This window comes from Seriola dumerili, unplaced genomic scaffold (genome assembly GCF_002260705.1).
Source record: "Seriola dumerili isolate Sdu_G_001 unplaced genomic scaffold, Sdu_1.0 BDQW01000079.1, whole genome shotgun sequence".
NCBI lineage: Eukaryota > Metazoa > Chordata > Actinopteri > Carangiformes > Carangidae > Seriola > Seriola dumerili.
Window position 1 is genome coordinate 1137274 of NW_019174334.1, and position 13313 is coordinate 1150586.

Below are 13313 nucleotides of genomic sequence, written 5' to 3' on the forward strand. Positions count from 1 at the left end.
TTTTTTTTTTTTTTTTGCTTAATTCTATGTGCAGAGCCACAATGCTGTAAATATTTTGACCATTTTCTGGCCTCTCGTCCTTTCTGTTTACTGTTTAGGAGGATATTCCACGCCAGCTTGTGTACATCTTCCTGTACCTGGTCCACATTGCCGGCGCCTACATTCTGAAGTAAGAGCCGCTGTTTAGGAAAGCTTGAAATTCTGTGTGTGATTGCATGGAACATGTGACATTTTTCTTTGTTCTTACGCTGCCCCTCAGGAGCAAGTTACAAGCAAAGGAGCATTGTTTGCAATCTGAACAGAGGCTGAAAGGCTCTGCAGTAGTGTCCCCCTCTGTTGTTCCTGTCAGTTGTACTAAAGGAGAATCATGTCTCCTTGTGTCTTCCAGTCTGAACCGTCTGTGTCTGGTCCTGCTCGTGCTGCACTATTTTGTCGAGCTCCTCTTCCACGTTTCCCGCCTGGTGTACTTCAGCAACGAGAACAGACAAATGGGGTGAGTTCTCATTTCCTCCTTTTTAAAGAATTTAGAAGAAGAAGAAAGAATTTTCTCTATTTTTTGCGGTGTGTGCTACTCACTTGTATGCATATATAAATAAATCCATTAAATTTTTACCTAGTGAGATTACTGAAGTCTTGAATGCATCACAACGCTCGTCCTCTTGTCTTCCAGTTTCACTATATGGGCCGTGTTGTTTGTCCTCGGACGGCTGCTCACCCTGTCCTTGTCTGTCCTCACCGTGGGCTTTGGCCTCGCCACAGCTGAGAACCAAGGCTTTGATTTGGCTGCAGGAAACTTTAATGTTCTTTTTGTACGGTAAGTGTGTCTGAGGAGAGAAATGGGACTAACTTTTTTTTTTTTTTTTACTTAAAAAGTCACAGAAGAATAGCATCAAAAATCCACAAAATATATCTATAGCATTATTACACTGAGAGTTTAATGCCACTATGGAAATCATGTGCTTACATGAGGTCAGCCACTTACTGTACAATAAAGGAACAAGAGCTTCTTTCTAGACCCACCATGTAACCCTTGAGGTTCAGCTATCACACAGAAAGAGCTCCACTGTAGAAAAGGAAGAGAGTTGCTCACCAACACCGGCTTCAATATATTAGAATGTAGTCTAACCACATTACAAGCAGTTGCAAAGGCAAGTGAGAAAATTCTTAAGGAGCCGTTTCTACACGCACAACTTGTGTCTGTTTCGCTGGAGTTAGAGTTAGTTGTAAGGAATCAAGAAAACTACACACCAAAAAAACAGCAACTTTATCACTCCATAATTGGCTGCTTTGTATATTGAGTAACTGAGGGTGGTTTCCCCTTTTGACCAATATTTGCGAGTAGGATTTACTGACTGTTTCCTCTTTCTACTAGGATAACTGTCCTGGCCGCTATCTGCCTCACTCAGGCCTTCATGATGTGGAAATTTATCAACTTTCAGCTGCGCCGGTGGAGAGAGCATGCCCAAGCTCAGACCTTGAAAAAGAAACAAGTTCCTTCCAAGAGCAAATCAAAGAAAGACAAAGGTGAGGGAACAAGGACATAGAACGGAGCGTGTTTACTTTTCTTTTATGAAGGATTCTCCTGCAAATTACTGCACATTTTGAACGGACAAAAATGAAATATGAAGTTAAAATAGAGGAAACCAACAAGTCTGAAGACGAACACAGAACCACATCTAAAATGCATAATATCCATGCTTACCTACTCTTTACATGGGACTAACTTAGATGTGTTCTTTGTTTTCAGCCAATGGAGTAAATGGAGTGAACTCCCATGGAGCTGATTCACCAAGAGCAAGAAAAGAGAAGTCATCATAAACACATTCCCCTCATCGGCCCATCCTGTCACACACACACACACACACACGCCCCCCCCACCCCCCTTCCCAAAGAACCATCTCTCCCCAATGCCTCCATGGCCGTGCCCAACCAACAGACCCTCCACTTCTCCACCATGATATGCATTTTCAGCTCTCACACAGGACTGACCACCCAGCTGGACTTCAAGGGCCAGAATGCATTTTTAGCTTTGCTTGTCGCCAGTTGTCCAGCGCGCCTTGATTTGAGAATCATTGCTCTGCTGTGCCATTACGAATGAAAAAAGAAAACAAATTCAGAAATAAACTATTGAAGAAAAAAGAGAAAAAAAAGACCTTATTTAAGAAGTGCCTATTGATACGGATTGTTTTGTACAGGGTGTGTAATTTTAAAATTTCAGGAATGATGACGTCAGTGTTTAACGTTTCTCCCCAAGTCAGGCCATTTCATGCTTTTCCCAAATACTGTGTATTCCAGCTTGTGTTTTTATTTCCATTTTGTTCTTGTATTTATACCTGCTAGCTCAGCTCACCCCTTCTTTTCCGCTGACTCCTGTCCCTCTTTTTGCGGACAATATAGGGAGTTTGTGACTTCCTATTGTAATATCTCTTGTTTTTCCATCACTGGAGGCTGCATACAGTCTTATTAGAATCTCTGTCTTTAGGGTTCACATCACAGACTGTTCAAACCCACAACACAAGACATTGTTACAGTGTTTTTCACCATGTCACTCACCGACACACCTTAGATGGAAAGCGAGGTAAAATATGGAAGTAGTTTTCAATATCCACTCATGGATAGAATAAGGGAGAGTGTGTAAAAGCAACCAAGGAAAATGGGAGACTTCACCGTGTAATACTCCAAGTAGATTCACAGTTCAGTATTGTACAAAACTTCCAACAGAGACGTAGTATTTGATTGTTGGGAGTTCAGAACAGCTTTGTAATCACAACACAGCCATGAAATGACACAGAATCTATTGCTGCCTATAATGCTGTTAATGAATAAACACCTTATGTTTTCATTTTGAGCGATGTAAGATCATTTTATCGGAGGTGACAAAAGGACAAAATCAGGCGAAACATCCCTTTAGTCAGTTTGATTGAACTGTGTATGTCCCTCTTTATTTGTAGCTGAAGTGAAATTGGTTTATTGTATTTGTTTTCCCTTGCATACTATGGCTTACCTGAAAATGTCCACAAGAATGATTTGTTGTAAAAGCATGGACTGAGAATGAGAAAACCATATGTTGTTTGGCTCTAACCCTAAACCTTTACCCACTGTTGACTGTGCCAAATGAGCCTGGGTGACTGTTGATATATCCCTTTTTACTTACATGCCATAAAACAAATTTACAAAGCTATGGAGTGCAGTCAGCTGTATTGTGAGAATCGATCACCAAGGTAACACTGGTTTATTCTAAAGAATAAACCCATTTACTAATTTTAGGCACACAGCAGTGAGTCACGGTCGCCTCTGGCAGTACATCAGTGGTTTTCTCAACTTGTCCTGAGGTTTTATCTATCCAGCAAAGGAATAAAATGTTTTATTGAAAAAGAGCTTTCAGAATCATTATTTGGCTGTGTTAGTATTTGTATGTACTTCACATGTGTGACAAACATGTCACAAATAAAGGACAATAACCTTATTCATTTAAAATTGTAGCTGTCATGAAAGAAGAGGCCTGGTGATTATTTGACTTGTAAGTTCAGTTGCTCCCTAACGAGGTTTCAAAGAGTGCTAAATATAAAATGAATAAGGAGAATAAGTTAATGTCACTATAATACACCACATCATGGGGGTTTTAGAAGGTGGAGGATTTTATGAATACTGATTTGAATGCACTACTAGTAACTCAAAATAAGAATGCAGTTTACTGAGTCTTTATTTAAATTGGTAATTCAATTCTATTTCCAAACATGAAAGTAAGCATTCAGGCCGCCAGGAATAACATCGTGGGAAGAAATATAAAAAGCTTTTAGTTAGTTGGTCAAATTTAAACATGAGTCTACATATAGTCTAAAAATACTGAAATCAGCCACACTGTACATTTTATTGTAAATTTTAAACTCCTCCCAGGTGGCTAAAACCAGGAGGCGCCATGGGAAATGATTACACAAGTTTGTTTTGGGTGGAAAGATCTGAGAGAACTAATGGTGGTGAGTGGCTGAATGTGTCTACATGGGGTTTCTTTTCTTTCTTCTCTGCATTCCACATTTTACTCTGGTGCGTGAAAACATGTGGAAACCACCGTGTTGACGCTTTGCCTTTCCGCCACATGGTGGCGGTGTTGCACATGTTTTGGTGGGAAGAATACGCCTGCTTGCTGGATTGATCCACGGATTCTTGACCAGACAGTAAATCAAGGTAGCAGAGTAAGTGGGACACGGTTATTTGTTGTACGCTTGTGATCTTGTACTGTTTACTTTCCTTTTATGTTTTAATATATTTAGTCCCCTTCCTTAAAATACCAACCAAAATGGCATGGTGTCAGTTGAAAAAAAACTCTTGCCCCCCCATTGCACATTTTCTCATCACTATACTGCCAGTGATAAGTGTTATAGCATCTTAAAATTAACTAGACTGGACTGAAATTGAACTTTATGAGATTAAGGGAAGCCCCAACTGCATTCCTTTTACCAGCCTTTTTATTTGCGGCACAACGCTTACTCACATTATTTTACAGGCTGACATAAATCTTTATGACCTCAAATTTACACACATCTTGGTAAGCCGTATTCACAGTGGTGTGGATATATTAGCGTAACGTGTATAACACACTTAATATGTTTTGTTTAGGTCTAGCTATAATCAAAAACCTGAGTTGGGATAGGGGGTGGGGGGTCATAGTTTGACCACATTTAAAACCACGACGCACATTTAAACATTACTGACACTCGTGACACAGTGGTGTTTTAAGTAGCTGTTAGTGGGTGTCAAATTAAATATCGACAAATTGATACTGTTGAATCAATTTGCAAGTCCTGTGTCATCATAACAGGTAAATCGCCGTGGGGTTGCTCACGAACCCCGGCGGTAACTGAGTTGATACTGCTGGAGCCCCGTGATGTGGTTTGGTGTGGGGGAGGATAGCACCAGCCAGATAAACACTCAGTATTGGTTTGCAGAGCAGGAGTAACATGGCGGCACAGTTAGCCAGCAGAAATGTTGTTTCACTACCGCGAAGGTCAGAGCTGCTTCTGATAAACGGAATTTAACAGCGAGGACACAGCCGAAAGTATTAAATCGTAAGTAGCCACACGCGTTGGCGCTCCTTGTAGAGACGGGACGTGGTGTTTTGGTTGTGAAATCCATGATCCAGTGCGAGGTCTTCAATCTCGGTTGTGTGTCTGTCTGGCACAGGCTCTCGCTTCGGCGTTAGCTTATTAGCAAGCGCTAGCTTCTTGGCTAAGCTCGCTGACTGTGTCAATAGTGTTTTCTGCAGCAAAGTCAATTAGACGGCTCAGACAGCGAGCTTGCAACCGAGTTATTGCAATGTTTATGCGCCGTTTTTATTTGGTGGCTGTATGGTCACATGTACATTTAATGTAAAGTAAAATGTAGCGTGCACAGTACTTTCATATGTCATTGTTTTTTGTGCTGAGTGAGCGAGTGACCGTGCATACAACACCGGGCGAAGTTCGCCAGTATAGCAGGAACGTAGTTAGCATGCTAACTGTTTAGCTGTAGGCTAGTCTTGCTGTTTGAACGTCGTTGTCAGAATATATGAGAGAGTCAGGACAGTTCTCCCCACCATGTGTTTGAGCGGGCTGTTAACCTTGTTTGTTGTGCTGTTAACCATGCCTCTTCACTACTTGCTACATTAGGTAAGTTGACGAAATTTCTGCATTTGTTCAGGATGCAGGGACCATTATCATTTTTGCTGAACTAATGTTTCTCTTGTGTTTGGCTGGCGTTACTATGCATTGTCGAGGTGCTGTACTAATAGGCTAGTTAGCAGCCAAGCCACAATGTGAACACTTTGACACTTAAACCAGTAGTTTCAAACATTCGAAAAAGTACTCAGAAAGTTGTCAGTGGTTCTACACTCAAGATTGGAGGAGGAAAAGTCTGCAGGGTGCTTGCAGAATGTTGTGGCATAGCTTTCCAAATACGTCAGAAAATCTTTAAAAATAATTAGGTGGCAATACAGTTATTAGAGTTTCGCGTCGGCTTCAATGTCGAGATAAATAGAGGCAGGACGTTTTAATTGAACACAGAAGATGCTCTATGAAAATATAAGGCGCTAATGCAGTATGGAGGAATGCAGCTTAGAGGGGTTGACTTGTGTGTTGCATTGTTGTGCCAGTGTTGAGAGTGCAGTGCACTGCTTCTAAAGGCTCTCCTGCTTGACTGATTCAGGACTATACAGGCAGACAGCTTGTGCCATTTCAGTGATTGTCAACGCTCCTCTCAGTAATGCTGGAGGAATGCATCCCTGGAACCAGTTGAGCAGTTTCTGTTGCATCACTCTGCCCACCTGATGGTGCACGGTACTTGTGTCACATCAGTGGTTTGAGATTTAACATGACATGTTGTTCAGCTGCGGTTTGGCTGCGACTTCAGGGCTTCAGTGAAGATGTGATGTGATGGATTTCAGTCAGACCTGCTGGTAGGCATATGCAAAGTAAACTCTCAAGAAGTTTAAAAGAAACAATGTTGGCATGTGGTTCATATTTCTCATTAACCGCACACGGAGAAAGGCTAGAGCATATAAAATTATGAGTTTAAAGATATGTGTTTATTCCTCTCAAATGCGTGCATGTGTTGCCTGTTAAACACTTAAAAAATATTGCTCCTGCCAGCCTGAAAAGCGTTTTATCTCCAAGGCATAGTGCCTGAAGTTATTGACTTTTTCATTTCAGTGTAACAAAACTCACTCTCAAAAAAAGCTCTTTTTTTTCTTTTGTGGATAGTAAGAGATCAAAATGTTTGTCCTTGGAAGACAGGACATGTCAAGAAGAAAATTTCCTTCTAATCTGACCTGATTTTAATTTTGAGAGTGTGTTATATGAGGACACAGAGCAGGCATATGATAACTGTGATAGCCCTCTCCTAAGAGAATGCAGTCTGGTCCAGATGCAAACGTGTGTTGCTTCAGTATGTCGTATTATTGGATGCCCAAGCTTTTGTTGTTTGTTTTGTTTTTGAGGTAGAAACATATTATTGTATATTAAGAATTTTATAACATGGCTATTGTCTTTGCCTCATCTTAGGAAAAGTAGTTTTATGTGATTTCAACATAACAATGCAAAAGAATGACTGTGTTGGGATGTTGACAGTCCAGGAATTCATGCAAGCGTGTATGCAAGTGCCTGTATGAGGATGTTTATACAAGGATAACTGACTGGAGGGTTTCTCACATTGACTTGGCACGGTCCGTGTAATGGCTATTAGAAGTAGTTCTCTGCCTGAACACACTACACTACAGTAAACTACAGCTATAGCAACAGGTGTGTGGCAGTGTAATGCCCAGCTTGTCACATCATTCGGAAACAATCTCCACATCCATCTCCTGCTCTCTTGGTGGCTAGCTGTCCTCTCACACTCTGGGCTCCACTAATCCCTGTAGTTTCCTTCACACCCCCTCTGTCTTTCTATGTTTCTGTTTAGTTCTTTATGTTTGCCTACTCCATTCTCATTGTTTGTTCATAACTCCATAAACAAAGCAGTGCGTTCCACAGCACTTGGAAACAAACCTTTCATCTTGTAATCACTGACTTTTGCCCTGTGATAGGTTGCTTTGTTGCATCACCTGAGTGATACTGTAATCATTTGACCCTTGTTCTGCTGCATATACTTCCAGTTCTTGGTTGCTGTGTGTCACTAGTGGACCAATGTTAGTCCAGTAATTAGTTTTTTATACTCCAGTCCCAGTATAATGTAAAATTTAATGTAACTTTTATGCTTTGTAATTTATGCAGGCATTTGTATGAGAAAATCTTCACAAATCATCTTTAGACATTTTGAGTCAAAGATGCCTAATTTCTTTGTGTCCAGCTTTTCCAGTATGAACATTTTCTGGCTTCCTTTGTCTTCCGTGATTGTAAACTCAATTTAAACTTTGGGTTTCAGACTGTTGGTTGAATGAAACGACATTTGAAGAGCTTGAGCTCTATATGGGGGACTTCCTGAGATAATTAATAATTTCTGTTCTCAATTCTGTCCACTGGCTTCATTTTTTTCCCATTTTTTTGAGTCTGCAATTAAATTTAGACTTTAATTCATACTTGAATTGCATTTCAAGCACAAATTCAAGTGAGTTCTTATTTATTCCGAATGAATGCATTGCATGACACACAACGGGGAGGTGAATTCCTAATCGCATGAGGTCCCCAGGTAATTCTTACTCATTGTTAATAGGGCATTAAGGTTTATTTAAGCATGTGAACTTATTTCAGGCTTGTAACCAAAGCCCCACTCAAATCATAATCAGTTTTAGAAGAATGAACACATTCACACTCACCTCAATACTTTACTCATTTCTGGACTTCTTTTGTAAAATACTAATTTAGCTCATAGTTAGCTAATTAAGCTCGAACCTTCACTTTTGCATCATCTTAAAGCTTATGATGATGTATGACACCTAAACAATGTAAGAAACACTTATGTTTGATTTAAACATAAATCCTGTTTTAAACATTGTCACATTTTACCAGCGAGCTACACTGCTTCTCTTGTTTCCATACACTTTTCTTTGCTAACAACATTAAGTTGACTCATTTGAACCAGGCTGGAAAATGACATCCCTGTCTCTACCGCTTAGTATGGCCACCTCTTGAACAACACCATACCCCTCAGTCTCACACAGGCTCTGTACTCCTAGGCTCCTTTTTAAAAGCAGTGTCAAATGACAAGATCCAGTGCCGAAAGGCTGGTAAGAATCTGGGCTTTCATAAGGATGTTGCAAAGTATTACTGCCCTTGCTCAAATCTGCACATTCCATTCAAGGAGTTATTGCTTTCAGCAAAGGCTGCTCCTGCCAGGCCAGTAAAGATAACTGTCTTTGATTTATTTATTTATTTATGTATATACATTTTAAATTTAATAGATTACATTAAATGATTGAGCCCATACTGGAAGATACAGTAGACCTTGGCTGCACGCTTACACAGTTTAAACAAACACACCAGAAACCATGTGGCTTCCACTCAAGTTTAGTTGTAACAAATCCGGCAACATCGTGTTATCTGTCCATCACATGCTATATAAGGTCCACTGTGTGTTCCTGACATGATGCACCCCTCCCCCTGGTATCCGTTTGCCTTGTCTCACTGGGCATCTCACCCTGCTGTTTCTGCGTTTGTGTTGTCATGGAAACAGCCCTGTGACAGGTCCTGGGTGGGCGTGAGGGATGAGCTGTGGGGTAATGGCCAGGTTTTTACAGCAGAGGGAGAGAGGAGGGGGAAATGACAGAGGAGAGACGTATAAAGCGAGGCAGAGATGTTTGATGGAAAGCTGAGAGGGCTCTGACATGGAAGAGGAGGAGCGGGGAGTATTTACTCCCTCTTTGCTTCAAGGCATGTTGTCATTGTCTTGTTTAGCTGACCTCAAATCAGCCAACCCATCTATCTGCCGAGAGTGGATCTTGTCTTGTTAACAGCAGTCTGTACAGGATGTTTTTCGGTTTAACTGATTCTGTGTCTTATGCAAAAATTATCCAAGTACAGTGCTTGTCATGAAAGAGTTGAAGATTTAACAATGAAGAGAAGTACTGTCAGGCAGACGCTAAATTGCAGGGTTTGTTCAGGATTGATTGAAGGGATTCCCGTGACATTACAGTTGTTTGATGATAATATTGAGCTCAAATTAGCTCTTGGAACATTTAAGAGCTACTGTATATTGGCAAACAAATGCACTGTCGAAGTGTCCTTGACTTGTCTGAGATCATTTTTCTGGTGGGGAAATTGCCCATGGCAGTCAGTTCATGTTAGAATGATATGGCTAGTTATTTGAGAGTTATTTAAATCTGTAATGTTTTTAAAACTGAGATTTGTAACATCACACCGTAGGCTGCCTCATCCTCTACTCCCATGGAGACTCCTCCAGGGCTCCAAGGATCTTGAGGCTCACAGGCAATCCAATGATTTCGACAGTCCACGCTCCTCTACTTATGTAGGTCAGCCACAGCAAAGTGCATATTGATCTCCCAAGCTAAATGATATTGTGGTGTCTACTGCTCATTGCAAAGAAGGTGCCCTTAGCCAGTTTGGCTTGAATAGAGGAGACAACAGAGGTCACATGACTGCATGACAATGCTTCTGCAGCTGTTTTTCCTTGTGTTGTGAGGCTGGTATTGCTTAGATGTACAATATGTTACATCTAATAACTGTTACTATTTTGAGCATGTACGTAGCTCATTTTCATTAAGAAGAGCTGAGCCTCCTTTGCTCTTTCTGTCATCAAAGGTGTAATAACACAAAGCAAGACAGGACAGGATGCAGTTGTAGATAAAGGTTAGGGAGCGTGTTATGAAGTCTTAATTTGTGTGAGTGGGTGAATTGCCTTTCCCTCTGCCACAATGTGTTTGTGGCATCGGGTGCTAGCGAGGGTGCTAGCATGTGGTTGGCACCTTTCCCACTGCCCAGGGTGGAATCCTTGGCACCAAGGGAGGGAGAGAAAACTTGGATTGAGCAAGCTGCCTGCTGGAGTTGGGTGGGTGGTCCAAAAATATGCAGTGTGAATCAGTCCTGAGAAAATCTAGTATACAGTCTTGTGGTGGAGTGGAGCTAAAGAGCAGTCGTTCACCACCATCACAGGCTGTGCTAAGGTAGTATGGAATGACGTACAGAGCAGCAGCATTTCTCACTCGCTTGTCATAAAGCCAGAGGAATGTGGGGATTCAGTTTCAGGCTTTTCGTTTCTGTACACATTGTGAGGGTCAAATTCTGATCAGCGTGATTTCTCTTTCCCTCTCTATCTATTTTTCTCTCTCTCGCTCTCTCTCTCTTGCTCTCTGCTGACTCAGCAGTGTTCCTTCAGTGACCTATAATATAGTTTTGCTTGTTTTATCTTTACTGTTTTCAGCATGGGGAGGGAATCTCCTTAGCTGACCTGTGTTTTCCATCAGTATTGTACAGTGAGGTATACAGTAGGTTAATATTAAGACTAAATTAAGTACAAACCCATCAGCTGAAGTACTTGTTTTCCTTTTATTAATCACAGAGAACATAAAATGTTGTACAGGTTCATGAGCCTCGTATCACGGCCCGTTAACTCCCACTATGAACCATAAATGGTGAATGAAACGAGCAATGTGAATAGGTGAACATGGTGTGCATGTAAATGAGCTTTTCATTACCTGATTGACATGCAGGAGTATCTAACAGGTTATTTGTAATTAACAAGTAATTTAGCAATAGTCTATATAATCCAGATAATTCAGGAATGATAAATGCGTTTCTTGTGCCAGTGTAATATCATACAACTTACTTTGCCAATTGGTTCTAAAGGTTCTCAATGTACAGTGACATAGACCAGAGTCTGATTAATTTTCTTAATGTGAGATATAATCAGCAAATTATCTGATTTTATATGATAAACGACTTTCTATTAATAACTATGAAAATGAAAAATTTTCTGAATGAGGAATAGAGGTGGTGATTAGAGGTTCATGCTAGATGGGTTATTGATTGGTGGTGACCAGGCAGAATCCAAGTGAGAACAGAAAACATCAAAACATTATTAAACATGTACTAACATACTCGTTGAACATACCAGGGCCAAAGTAAAATAAAAGTCATGCATGCATAATGCACCCATCAAGAGTTTTCCTTTATTGATCTGTGAGATACAGTTAGATTGCCAGGGCTTCATTCACTTGTACAGAATTTAGGTTTTATATTTAGAGATTTTATGTTCAAGTTGCTCAGATAATGCAAGCATGAAGGCTCAGTGCTTATTCAACTTCAAGGTTGGCAAGCTGAGAGAAAAGAACTGCACTTGCTGTGTTGATTTTAAGAAGAGAATATTGCACTTTAATTTCTTAAGGTTCCTTTTTATAACTTATTGTTGGGGTTTGCTTTTCATGGGATTTGTTGATAGTAATTAGATAAAATAAGGCAGGTCATGTCCTTTTTAATGTGGGGTAAAGAGGAATGAAAGCACTCTCTCTCTCTCCACTCTTCCTGAATACAATTAGCATTGACTATGCACTACATATGTTTTCTAAATCAAGATGCTGTGGGTACACCCCCCACGCCATGTTAGTAAGCTAAAGGCTGTTTTGTCTGTAATAACAGAGTGAAAAATACAATACTGGGGCTTAAGTTCCTGAACTTTTCCAGAAGTGACTTTAAAAATCCTTTCATTTTGGTATTTGTATGTTTATGCTATTAATACCCACTCAAATTATTTAGGTAATTTCATATTTGCAAGCACTGAAATGCTACATAATTTAATTACATTTTACCCAATCTGCAAAATTACCTATATTTGTCCCTCGTGGACTATGTGAGTGGGCATGTTTTTGTTTGCATGTTAAAATGCTTCTATTCACTCCTTTACTCCAGAGATTTGTGGTTTTGGCACCTGAAGATCTGGGCCGTCAAAACAAAACCGATTCCCATCTCATCTGGCAGTGGAACACAAAACAAACGCGTTCATTGGAGAGGGAATTACAGAGGAGAGTCAGAGCCATGATGTTACGCTGATGCTCCTGCTACAGGAGCTGACTGACAATATCTCAGTTTGAAACACACATTGCTGGGCGGGAGATCTTTGACCCTAAATAGATTTGAAGGCAGCAGATGAAGTATTAAAACATATCAGAAGATGTCACCCTGTTCTTCATCTCCTCATCATCACATGACCATCCTTAAAAAAAAAAAAAAAAAAATATTTAATGAATCACCAGCATTTTTGGAATTTATCTGACACTTAAATATTAATGGGAAGCAGGATACACAGCCAGATGGACTCCACCTGTGCCTGAAATGAAGACCAGAGTCCTGTTTGACCTGGCAGGGTTTTATCAGTGCTAGATGGCTGATTAGGGTGTAAATAGTGGAGTTCACTTGTTAGTGCGAAATAATCCTTCACATTGTTTGTTATTTGTAGATTAATCCTTTGTTGGTAATTCTAATCCAAGTATGGACACGAAACAATACATACTTTGATGTATTGCCGTGCAAGGGAAGGACGTGACAAACATTTATCTTGTTTTATACAGCTTTTTAGACCAGAGCCAGATTCGATTCAAACGTGGTGATATAAACATTTATTTCCCAGTAAACTCAACCTGAAAAAAAAACACTACTGTAGCTCCCATTATTGACTCTGTCAGTGACCTGCTTTGCTAAATAGAGGTTAAATAGCCTTAGTTGTGGGGTCTACCTGACCTGGCTGTCACCGAGTGTTTCAGCAGGGGACTGTGTAAATGGAGAGAATGACAGAGAGCGAGAGGGCGAGAAGGCTGCTTCACTTTTTTCTTTACTCTGTCTGGTCCAATTACATGTTCCACTGTCAGAGCAGCAGCGCTCTTAATCAGGTAATGC

General features: G+C 40.5%; 2 protein-coding genes across 2 annotated transcripts in view; both read left to right on the plus strand.

Moving 5' to 3' along the window:
- The window catches only part of tram1 (translocation associated membrane protein 1), a 12129-nt gene extending 8752 nt beyond the window's left edge, over positions 1–3377 (plus strand). The window contains exons 7-11 of the mRNA XM_022744318.1: positions 99–169; positions 389–493; positions 671–814; positions 1373–1524; positions 1748–3377. Coding sequence (XP_022600039.1) covers positions 99–169; positions 389–493; positions 671–814; positions 1373–1524; positions 1748–1818 — 543 coding nt within the window. The 3' untranslated portion in view covers positions 1819–3377. The remainder of the gene's footprint in view (positions 1–98; positions 170–388; positions 494–670; positions 815–1372; positions 1525–1747) is intronic.
- A 1598-nt stretch (positions 3378–4975) lies between these two features.
- Positions 4976–13313, plus strand: part of ncoa2 (nuclear receptor coactivator 2) — a 53343-nt gene continuing 45005 nt past the window's right edge. The window contains exon 1 of the mRNA XM_022744261.1: positions 4976–5066. The gene's annotated coding sequence lies outside the window, so the exon portion shown is untranslated. The remainder of the gene's footprint in view (positions 5067–13313) is intronic.